The sequence below is a fragment of the Phalangium opilio genome, unplaced genomic scaffold, assembly GCF_054372755.1.
Source record: "Phalangium opilio isolate 3A_F unplaced genomic scaffold, DU_Popi_V2 ptg000209l_1, whole genome shotgun sequence".
Lineage (NCBI taxonomy): Eukaryota > Metazoa > Arthropoda > Arachnida > Opiliones > Phalangiidae > Phalangium > Phalangium opilio.
In genome coordinates, this window is record NW_028324217.1 from 9,229,734 (window position 1) to 9,247,620 (window position 17,887).

Here is a 17,887-nt window from a genome sequence, read left to right on the forward strand (position 1 = left end):
TGCCTTTAAAATTTCACACAGTAAAGACTCTGTATTAAGAATAATTAGATACAACTGTGTTTTACCCTTACTTGGATCATGGAAGCAGGCTTGAATTAAATATCAATTGAAGCCTTTGTTCAGGAATCAGGTTCTATCCTGTCCAACTCAACTCCAGAGAAGGCTGGGAAGAGCGCCTGAGATTCACTGATTCCTTTAATTTTGGACAAGTAATAGAAGGTATAATACAGGTTCTATTACTTGACTTGTGAAAAACGAAGCACGATTGACAATAGAGTAATTTGCAATGCCATACTCATATTGCACTCATTGTTATCCCCTTGACCTAGGTCTGTGGTTGGCAAATTCCGGAATTTTTCAATTATTCCCCGAATTCCCCCCCCCAGGGCTTGGTAGCACAACGTCATAGGGACTTGGCAGTACTACGTCATGCAACGTCAGGCTACCTTCCACTAGTGCTAAAAAACATACCAGGAGGAGGGGCTTATATAGCTTTCATTCTGTTAAAAAAACATACCATAATGGCGCTGGGGGCGGAGTTAAGCCCAAATTGCCAAGTCCCTATTCGCAATTTGCCCAACACTGCGCCTAGGGTAACCATTTGCAAAAGTGCCCTCAAAACACGGGATACATTCTCTACCGGAGGGTGGTTCTGCGTGAAAGCTAATTTGTGTGAAAATTCGGGAGAAAAGTTTTAAAAATAAGTAAAAACGTTAGGGGCAAGTCGATGGGTAAAAGTTAGGGCTCATTCCTATTTTAGAGGCGGTTTTCCATAGCTGGAAATTTTTTAGTAGGATAGTAGTAAAAATAGTAGTATCCTCCCTACGTGGAAAAGCAAAACCTATGATGGAGAAAATAGTATGAATTGCTACATTGTGAAGAAACAGGAAAAACGAAATGGGGTAATACATTGGCCTTTTAACTAGGCGTTTTAAGTGGCCTAATTGTGAGCCTAGTACAGAATGAACATGCATAACGAAATGTTGGAGCAATACATTGGCTTTTTAGCTAGGGGTCCTAAGAGACCTAATTGCGAGGCCAGTACAGATATGTCCTTGCATTGAGACGAGATTAGACCAGGTTAGGATGAAAAGATTGTTTTTAAAGGGCTCCACCAGAGGATTGCGGGGTCTCTATCCTTACACGTGCAATGGCAGATGTAGTTTGATGAGCGGGAGAGCAAACAAAAAGGATGAGCCTGGGAAGAATGACGTTACATAACTATTGCATTAAGATGATACAGAGTGGCATCCTTCTTCTATTATCCCCTTCTGATACAACTAATTTTACTACTATCCTACTAAAAATTCCCACTATGGAAGGCGGCCTCGTAAATAGGAATGATCCAAAATTAGTCGTGTTTGGTTTATCAAAGCATGCATCGAGGAATGCTAAAAATTGTCAGCGATATTGGTTAAAATTAATTTGGGGGTACTGGCAAAACGTTAATTAGGGAGATTGACAAAAATTTATCACGGATATTTGCAAAATAAGTTGGGAATATTGGGTGAAACTGCCCGCGGATATTGGAGAAAATTAGTTCATAATTGAGGAAAACCTTAAAAAGTCAGAAATTTTATACAAACGCTGTGGGTTTATTATTATGGGGTTTGTTCATGATGTAATATCAAGAAGCGATATCTAGTTTACTAGGGAGAAGGTTTAAATTCGCCACATTTCCAACTTTATCTCCAGTCCAAACGTAGGTCCGGAGTTAATCCCCGCCTCTAAATTACAACCAGCATCTCATTGGTTCTTGAAAACTCACGTCAGCGCGACCTACGCGAATGACGAAAATTACTTGTATTTTCCGACTGAGGAGAGGCTGCGAAATAGCCCGGCCTCCTTTTGCGTCCCCCCTTGTATTTTGAAAGGGGGACTGGGACTATGGCGCGCGAATATTTAGGCATCTTATACCTAGTTAACTAGATATCACTTCTTGGTAATATCTATTCTGATTAATAAGAAACCTATTCAAGCACTGTGTAAACACGATGAGTAACGAATTGCCTAGGACGAAAGAAATAGAGCATCCCCCTCCCTTTCACTGAGTTAATTCGCTTTCCATAGTTGAATGGAATATGATAAAATAGAATGGCACGCCTCACGCGTGTATTAATCATTCAAGCTTACACATGTCACTTCTAGAATCTGAGCCAAGATGGACACCACATCCAATACGTGTATCTCTGCCGATACGGCTTCAGATGTAATGGAAACAACCAAAGTTATTACTAACACCACAGATGACAGCGTTACGAATGAAGAACGCTCCTCTAACGTACTCACACCCATGGAAGATATAAAAATTTGTGACAAAACTACAAAACGTGTTACTCATGGATCTTTGAGCGAACCCGAAAGTCCTTCAAAATGTGAAAGGTCACCCAGAAAACGTCGTATTACCGAGACTTGTATGGATGGAGAAGTTGAAGAAGATCAAGAATTTACGTGGGATGAATATTTGGAAGAATCTAAAAGCATCGCGGTACCCCCAACGGCATTTTTACACGTGGAGTACAGTTTAGAAAGCGGAATCAAAGTTGGAATGGTTTTGGAAGTTCCTAACCGCGAAGGAAATGGTTATTGGCAAGCGACTGTTGTCATGAATTGCGGACCGTTACTTTCATTGAGGTATCTAGGCTACGGTGATGATAGATCAAATGATTTTTGGTGGAATATCAACGCTTCAGACTCGCATCCTGTTGGCTGGTGTATAAAGAATGATAAGAAAATTTGTCCTCCTGCGGGTTTGTTAATTATTTTAGTTAATTTCGTTGCAACAAAGCCTTAATTAATTATTTAATTATTTAGGTATATTAAAGGACCATCCTGACTATTTTTCACTTTTAAGTCATAATTTGGAGCCAGTTCCAGCGTATTTATTAGATGGGGTAAGGTTTTGCCTTGGGTCAATGTTAAGGCTCTTTCAGACGATCCAACTTTTTGACTCAGCTCGATGCGTCAAAAAGTTGTATCAACTTGCTTGCCCAACTTTTGAAGGGAAAAGTGAAATAAATCCTTCCTATTCACGCGACTAAACTTTTACTGCCAAATGGAACTTTTTAAGCGCCACCTACCTTGGCACTTACGAAATAACCCGCGAAAAACGCTTTTTTTGTAATTCATTTTGATTGGCTGGAGAAATGAACTTAAAAAGTTGAGTCAGCAAAAATTGGATCACTTTTTTGGTGACTCAACTCATCCAGCGTCTATTCACACGATCCAACTAGATGATTCAACTCGAGTTGACCCATCAAGCTGAGTCAAAAAGTTGGATCGTCTGAAAGAGCCTTAAGTTGGATCGTGTGAATAGACGCTGGATGAGTTGAGTCACCAAAAGAGTTGGCTAGGAAAAATTGAATCAGTGATCCAATTTTTGGTGACTCAACTTTTTAATTTCATTTCTTCAGCCAATCAAAATGAATTACAAAAAAAGCCTTTTTCGCGGGTTATTTCGTAAGTGCCAAGGTAGGTAGGTGGCGCTTAAAAAGTTTTATTTGGCGTTAAAAATTTAGTCGTGTGAATAGGAAGGATTTGCTTCACTTTTCCCTTCAAAAGTTGGGTAAGTTGATACAACTTTTGACCCATCGAGCTGAGTCAAAAAGTTGGATCGTCTGAATGAGCCTTTAGTCAGTGTTGGCTAATACCTGAATTATGCCGATTTATTCAAATCAGTTTTCTAATAAATGAAACTAGATGGCGCCTTAAAATTTTAATTTTCCTTCCTGTGATTTATTAGAATAGAAATCAATTTAGGTAATCTAAAAAATGGATCTAGATGGAGCTTCAAATTTTAATTTAATTGCTCTATAAGCTGCCAAATTAATTTATTTCCACAGATTTATATAGAAACCATAAATTTAGAAAAAGTTTTTAAAAAAAGAGCCAGATGGCGTTTTTAAATTTTAAAGGGAAAGTTCAGGTAACAAGCCTTAAAAGAACGGCCTCTTTCTAAATGTAAAAGGAATTAAATATTAAAAACAAATTATATCTTATTACAAAATAATAAGCATTTAATTAGTCTTAAAAACGAGGACTACTGCGCCATATGCCATTGGTTTAGTGGCGTCTGCTAAATCGAACCCACTCACCCCTAAAGGGATTAGTTGAATTCTCACAGGCTAAGAGGAGTAGAGGTAGCAGACGGCACTTAACCAATGACGGATGGCGCAGTAGTCCTTGGTTTTAAGAATAAATAAATGGTAATTATTTTTGTAATAAGAGATCATTTATTCTTTAATTTTTCCTTTTATATTTAGAAAAAGCATCCGTTCTTTTAAGGTATAATGTTATGTTACCTGACCTTTTCCTTTAATTGCTAATTATTCTGCTTAATTTGTAAATTATCTATTTCCCTCTTATTATCTAAGCCATGGATTAACTAACGCTAGGGATTGTTCACTAACCGTGTTTCCCATGTAACACTGTCGCCAACTACATGTTCCGAATTATTCCTTGATTCCCCTCTTCATTCCCCCAATTTATTGGACCAAAACGGATGTAGATATAGCGCCATCTCTCGGCAAAATAAATCGTTTTTGCGTTTCCCATGTAATACTGTCGCCAACTACATGTTCCGAATTGATCCTTGATTCCCCTCTTCATTCCCCCAATTTATTGGACCAAAACGGATGTAGATATAGCGCCATCTTTAGGCAAAATAAATCGTTTTTGCATATTTTAAAAATGGCGGCGCCCGATTTTAGGCGGGATTTCAATTTTTGACGTCATGTGACACGTGGCATTTGGTCCAATTTTCTTACAACTTCCTGTTAGGGATAGTAGCTGCAGCTAGGGGGCGTTTGGAACATGCATACTTAATATTTTAGGGGGAACGAACAATCCCTAGAGTTAGTTAGTTAATCCATGTCTAAGCTATCTATTTAGATTCTCTAAAAAATGGAGCTAGATGGCGCTATATTTGAATTGCTTCTTTTATTCAAACAAAGGTATTATAGCTTGGCCATGTCGTTGTTGACCTTTTAATGGACAATGTTACTATACAAACTTTTAATTTATACTATTGCTAACTGTTCAATGTTATCCAGTAACGTTTGAAAGCGCCATCTATCTCATTTTGTTTCGAATAACAATCATTGTTAAAATTCAGTTGTGTGCGAACCCCCCCCCCCTCTTTTTTTCAATGTGTTGTTATCGAGTATCGAGTAGAGTACTAGGCTCGATATTCGAAGCATGTACTCAAACTTGGCGAGTGCTCGGCTCGATACTCGAACTTGACGAGTACTCGGCTCGATACTCGAACTTGACGAGTACTCGGCTCGATACTCGAACTTGACGAGTACTCGGCTCGATACTCGAACTTGACGAGTACTCGGCTCGATACTCGAACTTGACGAGTACTCGGCTCGATACTCGAACTTGACGAGTACTCGGCTCGATACTCGAACTTGACGAGTACTCGCGCACCACTGTAAAAATGTTGATTCTGGAATCTGAAGAAAGCAGTAAAACCACGATACTGACCACTGAAACTGATCTCATATCAGTTAACTCCCATTGTTAATGAATAAATTTACTATTGTATTCTAGAGAAATTCAAACATTCCAATTGATCAAATAAAAGTTGATATGACAATTGAAGTCTTGGAAGAATTGAACCCGACTCGTGTGTGGGTTGCAACTGTAAGTTTATTGCAGAAAAATATTTGATGGCATTTCAATTTGAATTTTAAATTGATTTTTCATGCAGATAATTGAAAATGTAGGAGGTAGACTACAGCTTCGATATTTGGGGGACAAGTCATCTGGAAAGAAAGACTTTTGGCTATTTTATTTAAGCTATAGAGTTCATCCTATTGGTTGGGCCAAAGAAAATGCCCCTGATTTAACTTTCGAAGCCCCTGAAGGTAAGTCATTATAGTGCCGGTTTCGTGTATAGAGGTTTAATAGAAAGCATGTGACTTGGGTAATTTTTCCTGTCTTGTAACAAGAATGTTATTTTTTACGCACTTTCGCTAGAATTATTTGTGTTAACCAGTTACTGTCTTCGAGGACATTGGTTTGACCTTCATGTAACATAACATGATACCTTAAAAGAACGGCCTTTTTCCAAATATAAAAGGAATTAAATATTAAAAACAAATAAATGATGTCTTATTACAAAATAATTGGCATTTAATTAGTGTTTAACACGAGAACTTGCTTTAGTGGCGTCTGCTAAATCGTAGCACTTACCCCTTACCCCTCTCGTCTGTGGGAATTGAGCCAATCCCATTGGCAGGGCCGGAAATAAGCACAGGACACTGGACAATGTCCAATAAAATTTAAACAACGTTTTTAAAAGCTAAGGGGGTCACTGCCTCATTGGACATTTGACCAATAAGTTTGTCCGAAGTTTTGATATAGCTTGACTATGAAGATGTGACACTATCTTTGTACACTCCAGTGGACAATGTCCTGTAAATTTTGCAGTCAATGCGGAGGTCACTGGACATACGCCCTATAAGAAATATTTCTTATTTCTAGCCCTTCCCGTAGTTGTAAGAGGTTCTGGCCAGCAGACTAGTGTTCGTACGGGGACCCCGACCCCGAAAACCGGGGATCCCCGACTTTTCCCCCGACCCCGGTACCTAACATGTAAAATGTAGTCGGGGTTTTTTTCGGGGTTAGATTTTGGTTAGGTTATTTTTAGCAAATTATTTTTTGTCCTGCGCCAAAAACAATCATCTCATTCGTCTCAAATAAGTGCTCCGCTTCTCCTTTATGAAAAAAAGGGCAAGGGGGTAACTAACAACAAACAAAATACAGTAAAAACAGTCACCAAAATTCCAAAGTTCACCATCCTCCCTCTCGTAGATCGGCGGCCCTCCCCCGTCTTTTGTAATGGCAGTGGTCTTTCGTGGGAATCGTAGCTGCGTAGCTCGGAAAGTCGGAATTTATTGGGCTTTTTTACAGTTCGAACTTGTATATTAATAAAGCTTCTTTCCAAACACCCAGAAATTTAATGATTTTTTTTATCATTTTTCCAAAATTTTGCAGCATGCGATGTCTTACCCCGACCCCGACCCCGATTAAATTTTTACCCCGTACGAACACTACAGCAGACACCACAGGGTTGCCACGGGTCAGGGAAATCCTGGAAAAGTCAGGGAATTTGAAAATGGGCCGAAAAGGTCAGGGAAAAGTCAGGGAATTTGATTTTAGTGGGTAAAATTTCTGGGGATTAGTCTTTATTGAAAGAGTAATGAAAGTTTCTCTTCATCCTCTCTTAACACAGGAAACTCTAGAGCAATCCTTAAAAATGTCTAGAGTTGTTTTTGTAAAGTAAATGCCTTTAAAAGAAATCTCTCGGACTGTTATTTATAGTTAAAATGTTTCTTATTCATTTTGGTACAACAAATACATGGGAAAACTTAATGTAGAGAGTTTATTTAATTATAAGCACTTAAAACGTGCTCTAAACATTTTCAATTTCGGCCTAAAAAGTCAGGGAAAATCTCAGAAAAGGTCAGGGAAAATATCAGAAAAAGGTCAGGGAAAATCTCAGAAAAAGGTCAGGGAAAATCTCAGAAAATGTCAGGGAAAATCTCAGATAAAGGTCAGGGAAAATCTCAGAAAAAAGGTCAGGGAAAATCTCAGAAAAGGTCAGGGAAAATCTCAGAAAAAGGTCAGGGAAAATCTCAGAAAAAGGTCAGGGAAAATCTCAGAAAAAGGTCAGGGAAAATCTCAGAAAAAGGTCTGGGAAAATCTCAGAAAAAGGTCAGGGAAAATCTCAGAAAAAGGTCAGGGAAAATCTCAGAAAAAGGTCAGGGAAAATCTCAGAAAAAGGTCAGGGAAAATCTCAGAAAAAGGTCAGGGAAAATCTCAGAAAAAGGTCTGGGAAAATCTCAGAAAAAGGTCTGGGAAAATCTCAGAAAAAGGTCAGGGAAAATCTCAGAAAAAGGTCAGGGAAAATCTCAGAAAAAGGTCTGGGAAAATCTCAGAAAAAGGTCTGGGAAAATCTCAGAAAAAGGTCAGGGAAAATCTCAGAAAAAGGTCAGGGAAAATCTCAGAAAAAGGTCAGGGAAAATCTCAGAAAAAGGTTAGGGAAAATCTCAGAAAAAGGTCAGGGAAAATCTCAGAAAAAGGTCAGGGAAAATCTCAGAAAAAGGTCAGGGAAAATCTCAGAAAAAGGTCTGGGAAAATCTCAGAAAAAGGTCTGGGAAAATCTCAGAAAAAGGTCTGGGAAAATCTCAGAAAAAGGTCTGGGAAAATCTCAGAAAAAGGTCTGGGAAAATCTCAGAAAAAGGTCTGGGAAAATCTCAGAAAAAGGTCAGGGAAAATCTCAGAAAAAGGTCAGGGAAAATCTCAGAAAAACGTCAGGGAAAATCTCAGAAAAACGTCAGGGAAAATCTCAGAAAAAGGTTAGGGAAAATCTCAGATAAAGGTCAGGGAAAACCTGGAAAAGTCGGGGAATTTGGTTCTGAAAATTAAGTGGCAATCCTGCACCACTAAACCAATGGCGGCTCAATACTCAATAGTCCTCGTTTTAAAGATTAATTAAATGCTAATTATTTAGTAAAAAGAGACCATTTATTTGTTTTTAATATATTTCCTTTTGTATTTAGAAAAAGCAGCTGTTCTTTTAAGGTATAGGTATAATGTTATGTTACCTGAACTTTACCTTTAAGAACCACTGTCGTATATGAGGAAAAAAGTTTAGTACATAAGAGAATTTAGTGGAATAAAAATATTTTCAGAAATTATACTTCAGTATTCTGATGAAGAATGGGAAAGTCTGAAATATAGTTTATTGCTGGTTAACGATGAACATCCGACTCTTTCACCCGATATTTTACAACCCCAAGAGATGATTGAACCCCATGGTTTTGAAGAAGGAATGAAACTCGAGGCTGTACACCCAGTCGGAAAGCAATTTCTTTACCCAGCAACTGTCATCAAAGTCCTCGATTCGCGGTTCTTCTTGGTAGAAATCGATGACTACCGGTCTGTCGATAAAGGAAGCCCAACTATCATCTGTTGTCACGCCGCAACCCCAATTATTTTCCCTCCTAAATGGGGCCAAGAAAATGTGGTGAAGATTCGTTACCCTCGTGGATATTTGGATAATCCTGGCAATAAAGAATTTGACTGGGATGAATATTTGGTATTTTGTAATGGAAAAGCTGCCCCAGCTGAATTATTTTTAGATGTAAGCTGAGCTACTAGGTGATATTTTAAGCTTATAAGATATGTTACGTGAGTACAACACTGCCTATGCTTAGTAATGCTAGAGACTTACAGCTCGAGCTAGTTCAAGAACGATAAGCGAGAATTGAAGTCCTACACTCGGATTTGCAATCCATCTTCCTATTAGTTTGTGCTGAGCCTTTGACGGCGCCTCACCAGGCGTCGCTATACGAGAATCTATGACCTACGTCACTTCGCAGGGTTCATACAAAACGGGAAAACCTGGAAATATCAGGGAAATAAATAGTTGGCAAAAACCTCAGGGAAAACTCAGGGAAGTTTTAGTAAAATTCAGGGAAATTTGCGTCAAACAGGAGCCGAGTAATTAAGAAAAATGTTCGTGAATATTCCCTCCATAGGATTAACATTACACTATATTTGGAGGCTCGTAACTCTGGTTATATTAGAGATACGGGGATGTCCTTTTAGTATGTTATAGTCCTATTTGCCCCCCGCCCCCTCCTTCGTTAAAATTTGCTCCATAGGATACTCCATATACGGGAAAAAACCTGGAAAACTCAGGGAAGTATTATATGGGGAAAAACATGGAAATATCAGGGAAATTTGTTTTCCAAAAGTTGTACGAACCCTGCAAGTTCGTGACAAGCTCCAGTTTGTAACCAGTGACAAACTTATGGAACATATCTCATGAACTTACGGTGACTCTGTTAAAAATCAAAAAACACTAAAAATTAATGAATTTCAGACATCAATTAACACTGGTTTGGACATCAATGCCAAATTAGAAGCTGTTAATCCATTTCAACCCAACCAGATTTGTGCCGCTACAATAGTCAGAGTGACAGAACCTTTATTGTGGTTGCAGTTGGAAGGCGTTGATTCTTCGCTCAATCCCATTATATTTCCACTCAATTCGAAAGATATATTTCCAGTTGGATGGTGCGAGAGTAATAATTATCCTTTAAAACCACCAAGATTTTCCTATAGTAAAAGGCAACGTAAGATGTTGAGAAAAATTGGGAGTACAACAGATACAAATACGTGAGTAATGATAGAGTCAGTGTTTCAATATATTCAGTATTTATTTATTAATAATTATAATCTTGGGTTTGAAAATTTAAGGTTTTCCAATTCTCAAATTGATCCTGGTCTTGGTTTGAAAGGTGAGATTTTTTTTTGCAGCTTTGCAATTTTCTCAGCCATTTTACTTTCTCAAAGCCTAATGACGTATTCCATTTACCTGCTCTGAGATCGCTTGCCATTTTGTCTTAAAGGGACTGTAAAGAAGGCATCGACGGGTGGGTAAAAATTATTTGAAATACGTAAGAGGCACGTGACCAAGGAGAGGCGTGGTTCAAAGAAGCTCAGTTCGTTTTATTTCGAAAACTACCACTTCATGGAATTGGCACTGCAATCTCGCGAAAAACAAGGACTAGATGTCCAGTTCCACTCCATGAGGAGTCTTTGTATCTTGGCATCACGTGATGTCTGTGACGTATTTCAAATAATTTTTAACCGCCCGCCGATGTCTTCTTTGCAGTCCCTAGCCCGACAAGATTGTTCACAGGTAGGTCTGAAAATTATATGCGCATCATATCCGGAGCTGCTTCAGTTTTATTTTTTTCCCCTGGCGGTAAAACGTTTTTACAGAGAAATAGCTTTTTCCATTTTGGTCGCGTGAGAGCGCTCCGTATTTTGTTGATACGTCATCGCTCTAGCTCAGAGAACCAAATCTAGTTGCTTCAAATGAAAGACGAGAGTTTTTCTAGAGTGGTTTTGTGACGTCATCTGGTGCTCGATTTTGGTTGCTCCGTCTCTTGAGAGACGCAGGGTTCATACAAACCTGGAAAACCTGGAAAAATCAGGGAAATAAATAGTTGACAAATACCTCAGGGAAAATTCAGGGAAATTTAGAATTTTTAGTGAAAATCAGGGAAATTTGCGTCAAATAGGAGCTGAGTAATTAAGCAAAATGTTCATAAACATCCCCTCCATAGGATTAACATTACACTATACTTTGGAGGCTCATAAGTCTGGTTCTATTAGAGATACGGGGATGTTCTTTGATTATGTAATAGTCTTATTTGCCCCCCTCCCCCTCCTTCGTTAACATTTGTTCCATAGGATACTCCATATACGGGAAAAACCTGGGAAACTCAGGGAAGTATATGGGGAATACCTGGAAATCTCAGGGAAATTTGTTTTCCAAAAGTTGTATGAACCCTGAGACGTAGTGATTGGTATCAATCAAACCGGGAATAGTAGACACCCCTCCGTCACGTAGCCGCTCGGTTTTCCCTATGAAAGACGAATTTTTTTTAGAGCACTCGTATCACCCCAATGGAAAACGCTATAATCAAGCAATCTTTAATAGACCCAACCAACAAATAAACAAGCTGGTGTGGTCTCGTGTCCATCTAAGGGATAGGATCACGTGACTAACAAAGTTGACTCTAGTACCATCTGTCGTTGAGCGACGAAAAGAAATCTCTTATTTTTCTGATTGGATTAGAGTCTGACTCTTGGGGTAAAACAGGTTCTGCGCATGGCAAAATCAAGCCAATCGGGTTATCCCTTTCTGGCCTCAAAACCCGCGAATGAGATCTGTGCCATTATAAAAATTCAAAAGATTTGTTGGTTGGGTCTATGATATATCTTATAATTCAAATCAGTTTTCCGAGCTGATCTAGATCTACAAATGGAACGCGCAAAATGTTTTCAGAGCGTCTCAGAACAGTATAATGGAATATGCCTAGTGGCTCAAACATCTCTCTACTCAAAAACCTAAAACTGCTCCTTTTTACAGCAACATTACATCTTTACGGAGCCTCCGAAATGAACTAGGCCCATGCATGTCAAATTTTATGTGGGGAAATATCCAGTTTGTTAAGGAAAATGTTTTCACCATATATGTGTACGAGATGGCGCTTATATTACCGTTGTGACAGGGGTCTCCTTAAATTATCGTTGATATTTTAGGGGTCAGTCATAAAATGTTTATGATAGAGAAAAGTTTCATCCTAAAATTAACGTAAATGTTTTTGGGGCTATTCACTTTTTATTGAATCTTTCGGTTAGATTGTATTGATGACAACAAAATAAATCATTTCAATTAAAATAATTCAGTAAGAGTAATATAAACGTATACTTCCAATCCGCGACCTTGGCCCAAATACTTAAGCAGTCGACAGGGTCACGGGGTTGAACTTTGTTTATTTTACGGTAATATAAGCGCCCCCAAGCGTAAAACCATTGCGAACTAATTTGGTTAAAAAAATATTCTCGCTTCGCGACACGCATGGGCCTAGTTCATTTCGGAGGCTCCGATCTTTAATATACTCCTTGTACTAACCTTCAACTACACTTTTACTGTTTATTATAGAAAACTCGAAATCTTGGTGTTCCAAGATTTACTTCAACCATAAGTGCTTTTCCGGGCCGTTTTTGAGCAAAAATCGCTTAGCTCAACTTCCACGCCATATTGGACCTGGACCCGTGGCTTTAGTTATGAAGGAAGTTCTTTCATCGCTAATCAATGTCGCTTACATTTCAACTCGAGTCTTAAGGCTGTTACAGCTACGTGGAAATTTTAATCGTAACATGAACCAAGAAGTACTCAAGGCTAAGTGGAAAGGCAAATCGTATAGGGCTGTTGTGGAGGTAGTTCGCAAGAGCGAGCAAGTCGAAGAATTTTGTAAAGAGATCTGTCGCAAGATCGATTGTTGCACCTATCTTTTTGGACCTAAGCTTTTCGAAAACACTTGCCCTGAACAGTGTCAAAATAAGTCAAAGTGCTGTAAGTGTTTAAAATTAGGTTAGAGAGTTAGATGGTGAGGAAAGGTTGCCCTTGTACCATGGATTAACTAACTCTAGGGATTGCAGAGTTCATCCAAACCTGGAATAATCAGGGAAATAAATAGTTGACAAAAACCTCAGGGAAATTTAGAATTTTTAGTAAAATTCAGGGAAATAAGGCAAATTTGCGTCAAACAGGGGCAGAGTAATTAAGCAAAATGTTCGTCAACATACCGCCCTCCATAGGATTAACATTACACTAAACTTTGGAGGCTCATAACTCTGGTTCTACTAGAGATACGGGGATGTCCTTTGATTATGTAATAGTCCTATTTGCCCCTCACTCCTTCGTTAACATTTGCTCCATAGGATACTCCATATACGGGAAAAACCTGGGAAACTCAGGGAAGTATATGGGGAAAAACCTGGAAATCTCAGGGAAATTTGCTTTCCAAAAGTTGTATGAATCCTGGATTGTTCGTTCCCCCAAAAGATTAAGTATGCATGTTCCAAACGCCCCCTAGCCGCAGCCACTATCCCTAACAGGAAGTTATAAGAAAATTGGACCAAATGTCACGTGTCATATGACGTCAAAAATTGAAATCCCGGCTAGAATTGGGCGCCGCCATCTTTAAAATCGGCAAAAATGATTTATTTTGTCTAGAGATGGCGCTATATCTACATCCGTTTTGGTCCAATAGATTGGGGGAATGAAGAGGGGTATCAAGGAAAAATTCGGAACATGTAGTTGGCGACAGTATTACATGGGAAACACGGTTAGTGAACAATCCCTAGCGTTAGTTAATCCATGCTTGTACCTCCATCATAGCAATAAGGACCTCCTAGCAGCCTCAGTATTTCGCTATGGTTGCGTGATTCAGTCGCCCCCATGCGGATAAATATAAGCTAGTTCTCAGCCGAATAAACTGAGAAAAGTTTAGACAAATATCACTATGTCGCAGCATGGATTAACTAACGTTAAGGGGTTGTTCACTCACCACGTTTCCTGTGTATTGCCAACGCCAACTACATGTTCCGAATTTTTCCTTGATACCCCTCTTCATTCCCCAAATTAATTGGACCTAAACGGATATTGATATGGCGCCATCTCTTGGCAATATAAATAGATTTTTGCAGATTTTTAAGATGGCGGCGCCCAATTTAGGCGGGATTTCAATAAATAAGAACTTAATTCATGCTTAATTAATTACAATTATGTTTAATGAAAACAAAAATAGAATAATGATTTTTTTATAGCAACTGTTCTTTTTTCTTTTTCATCTTAAAAATGCGTTGGTTCAGAACTTTATGCCGGTTTTGAAGTTTTGGACGTCATAGATTGGCACACGTGATCATATTTGGTCCAATTTTCTTATGACTTCCTGTTAGGGATAGTAGCTGCTGCTAGGGGGCGTTTGGAACTTTATCTTTTAGGGGGAATGAACAATCCCTTAGTATTAGAACATCCATGGATAAAGAATGCGCGTGAGGAAAGTAAATCCATTGCGGCAGCACTTGCCACGCCCCTACCGAGACCGAATCGCGGGGTATTCCGGTAGACGTTCATTGCCACACACGAACTGCCACTGTTGCAAAATTCGCCATTTAACTCTCGAGTCCAGGGTTTTTTGGCCTTATTCCTGATCAACGCCACTGAGGCGTAGCGGCGACTTTTGGAACTATAATAATACGGTAGCCAATTAGAGGTGGCGCTGGAGTCGATTTACTTTGATGGAGATCTGTTATTTTCTGTTTTGATTATTACCGCTTCAACTTCAAAAAACATGTTTTAACTAATTATTATTAACCTAATAATCTCCAAATAGACCAAAATCGAATGAAAACTTAGTCCGAAAGTCTTATTTCATAATATTAGACAGAATAAGAAAGGTGAAATCAACTTTTAATACTTTTGAAACCATATCGCTTGTTAAGCCTTGGCTATTCATATGATTCAGAAAGATCAACAAAATATAGAAAATAACAGATCTCCATCAGAGTCCATCGACTCCACCGCCACCTGTAATTGGCTACCGTATTATTATAGTTTCAAAAGTCGCCGCTACGCCTCGGTGGCGTTGATCAGGAATAAGGCCAATTTTTTTAAGATTTAGTTTAATTTAAGTTACTATCATAGCTCAGGGAGGTCTAGTCAAGAAACGAAAAGCCCACAAACCTAACGCGGGTCGTAAAAGTCCCGGAGCCAAAAAAGGAAACCAAAATCCACCTGAAAAAGAAGCCAAAGACGCGAATAAATCTGAAGATTGTAGCAAAGGGAAAGAAGAGACGTGTATAGAAGCTGAAGAAAAACCCGAAGAGGACAAATCCGGCAACAACAATAACGATGATAAAAAACAAGCGAAATCATCAAAGTTCAAAAGTTTCACCTTACCGAAATCAAGCATGGTAACTAGGGGTGCAAAAATCCCCAACTTTAGTCTCGAAATGAAGTGGAGGCGGCAAAGAGTTCGAAAGATATCCTCACCTTCAACAGCTCCTCTAGCTCCACGACGAGGGAGACCACCTCTTAATATGACTGTAACAAAGAATTGCCAGGAAAGTGGGGAATCTCAGTCAGATTCAAGCGAAACTGATGATGAGAATCCTAAAGTGATTGAAATATCGCCTAGCAACGTTATCCGCATGAAAAATCCACATTGGATACGGAGTAATGAACAGGATCTCGTTACAAAGCTACTAACTCCGCCGAAACAGGTAGGCGACTTCATTTTGAATTTTTGTATTGCGCGATTAATTTTGAACTCATCATAAGAGGGAAGGTAACTTGAACGGCAAAGTCGTTTCTGTATCTCACGCACATGCGCGCACCTAACTGTAATGTAAGCGTGCACGAACAACCACAGCCCCTTATGTTGTAATCAAATTTCTCACTGTTCCGCGGGGAGCTGGCGGAGAATTTGGTCTCTCTAAGCCTCCTATCAGTGTAAAATCCGCCCCCATTTTGGCGGAAAGGGGAGGAGCTATTTAAGGCCACAACCCTCTGGCCTCTCTCTTTTCTAGCAATCACCATCTACTCTTTTTGCCCAACCACACATGATTTTTTAGCTGAAGGGCAAAAGCTAGAATATTTTTCTTTTGTATTTCCTTTCGAGATCATTTTAGATAATATTTCAATGTCTGATAATATCTAGTTTCATAGATGAAATATTTTCACTCAATATGTGTACTAGATGGCGCTTTTATTACAGTTGCGAAGGGGGTCTTTCATAAATTGTCGTTGATATTTTTAGGGGCCAATTATAAAACTTTTACGAAAGAGAAAGGTTTCACCCTCAAATTAACGTAACTGTTTTAGTGGCTATTCACTTTTTATTTAATCTTTTGGTTAGATTGTGTGGACAACAAAATTAATTATGAGATTTTAACATTGTTGTTTCTTTAGTAAACAAAACTTCTTGAAGTTACTAATTCACAGTTTTATTATACCATAAGAGGAATTTTTTTACCCCTTCATAACCTTTCATTTTTTTAACCTCAACTTTTTTATCCTTTACTTCTTTGACATGATTGTTTAATAAGGTCTTCGGAAATATTCTAAAACATTTTCTTACTATCCGCGACCTCGGCTTGCGCTTCCCCGCTCTACGTCTAAGCCCTGCCCTAATATTGTAGCAGTCGACGGGGTCAAGAGGCTGAACTTATTTTTATTTTACGATACTAAAAGCGCCCCCAAGCGAGAAAACACTGCTAACTAAATTAGTTTTAAAAAAATTCTCGCTTCGCGATAGGCACGGGCCTTGATCATTTCGGAGGCTCCGTTTCAAATTCAACAATATTAAATAAGATACGTTTTAACTTATAATAATTATTTTGCAGATCAAAAGACCAATCCCTCGAGTATTATTGCCGTCAAACCCAATAAAATGGACGGTTGAAGAAGTGGTTAATTTTGTCCAACGTACTGACTGCGCGCCAATTGCACCAGCCTTGAAGAAAGAGGTTAGTGACTAATGCGTGCATTATTTGAGAAGAAATAAAGACTGCTTATCTTATTCATTATTACTATATTAGGAAATAGATGGCCAAGCTCTACTGCTAATGACCCTACCAGCGGCCCAGGAATTTTTGCACCTAAAATATGCCCCTGCCGTTAAATTTTGCCATTTAGTGGAAGTGATAAAAATGGCGTTTTACTTGCAGTTTTCGAATATCAAAGATGGCGAAGCTTAAAATATTATATTTTCCTTGATAATATTAAATATTAATAAAATTTAAGCGTTTAATTTATATTTTTCACCATTAAGACCGTATAAAATTTGCCTGTGTCTTTCATTGACAATAACTCAATAAATGTCTGTGGTATTAACATTGTCACTTGTTACTGATATCATTGTTCTAAAGTAAGCTTTCGGTAAAGACAATTTTAGCATACGTTTGATTATGAAATATGTTCCATAAATATGACACTTCCTATACTTCGTATTAGCAAAAGTTCATAAGATATGTGCCATAAGTTTAAGTTTGTCACTGGTTTCTGTGAGCTTGTCATGAAGTGACGTAGTAGTCGTCATAGTTTCTTGCGATGCGACGCCTGGTGAGGCGCTGTCAAACTAAATAGTAAGGTAGACTGCAAAACCGTGCGTAGTCAATTCTCGCTTGTCGTTCTCGAACTAGCTCTCAGAAGCAAGTAGTCCACTTAGCCTTGCGAAACCGTATCGTTACCGTTTTAAGTTCGTAAATCATCCGAAAGAGGGCGCCCATTACCTAAGTCCGAAAGCATCGTTTAAGAAACGTTATCAGATGGCGTTCTGTTCGTATTTGGATACGTGACGTTACGTTAACGATATGGCGAGGGGTCCGTCATTCGAAAAAAAAACGTACGGGATTTTTAAATCCCTCGGATTTTTATGGATTTTTACGTATTTTTTTTATTTATATGGATTTGTCAATTTTTTATAAAAATCCAAAATCCAGTAGG

General features: G+C 38.7%; 1 protein-coding gene across 2 annotated transcripts; it reads left to right on the top strand.

Annotated features, from left to right (window-relative positions):
* Positions 1-78: 78 nt before the first annotated feature.
* LOC149619002 (scm-like with four MBT domains protein 2) lies at positions 79-17,275 on the top strand. 2 transcript variants are annotated; one of them, XM_089855627.1, is made up of 12 exons: positions 79-219; positions 2,149-2,750; positions 2,815-2,894; positions 5,554-5,646; positions 5,714-5,870; positions 8,703-9,154; positions 9,899-10,194; positions 10,276-10,316; positions 12,536-12,949; positions 15,074-15,663; positions 16,786-16,908; positions 16,981-17,275. In XM_089855627.1, the coding sequence occupies exons 2-12, from the start codon at positions 2,162-2,164 to the stop codon at positions 17,137-17,139; spliced, it is 2,994 nt and encodes a 997-aa protein (XP_089711753.1). In that variant the 5' UTR covers positions 79-219; positions 2,149-2,161; the 3' UTR covers positions 17,140-17,275. The 2 variants fall into 2 exon arrangements, with proteins under 2 accessions (XP_089711753.1, XP_089711754.1); XM_089855628.1 differs by having other exon boundaries at positions 15,086-15,663.
* Positions 17,276-17,887: the final 612 nt, after the last annotated feature.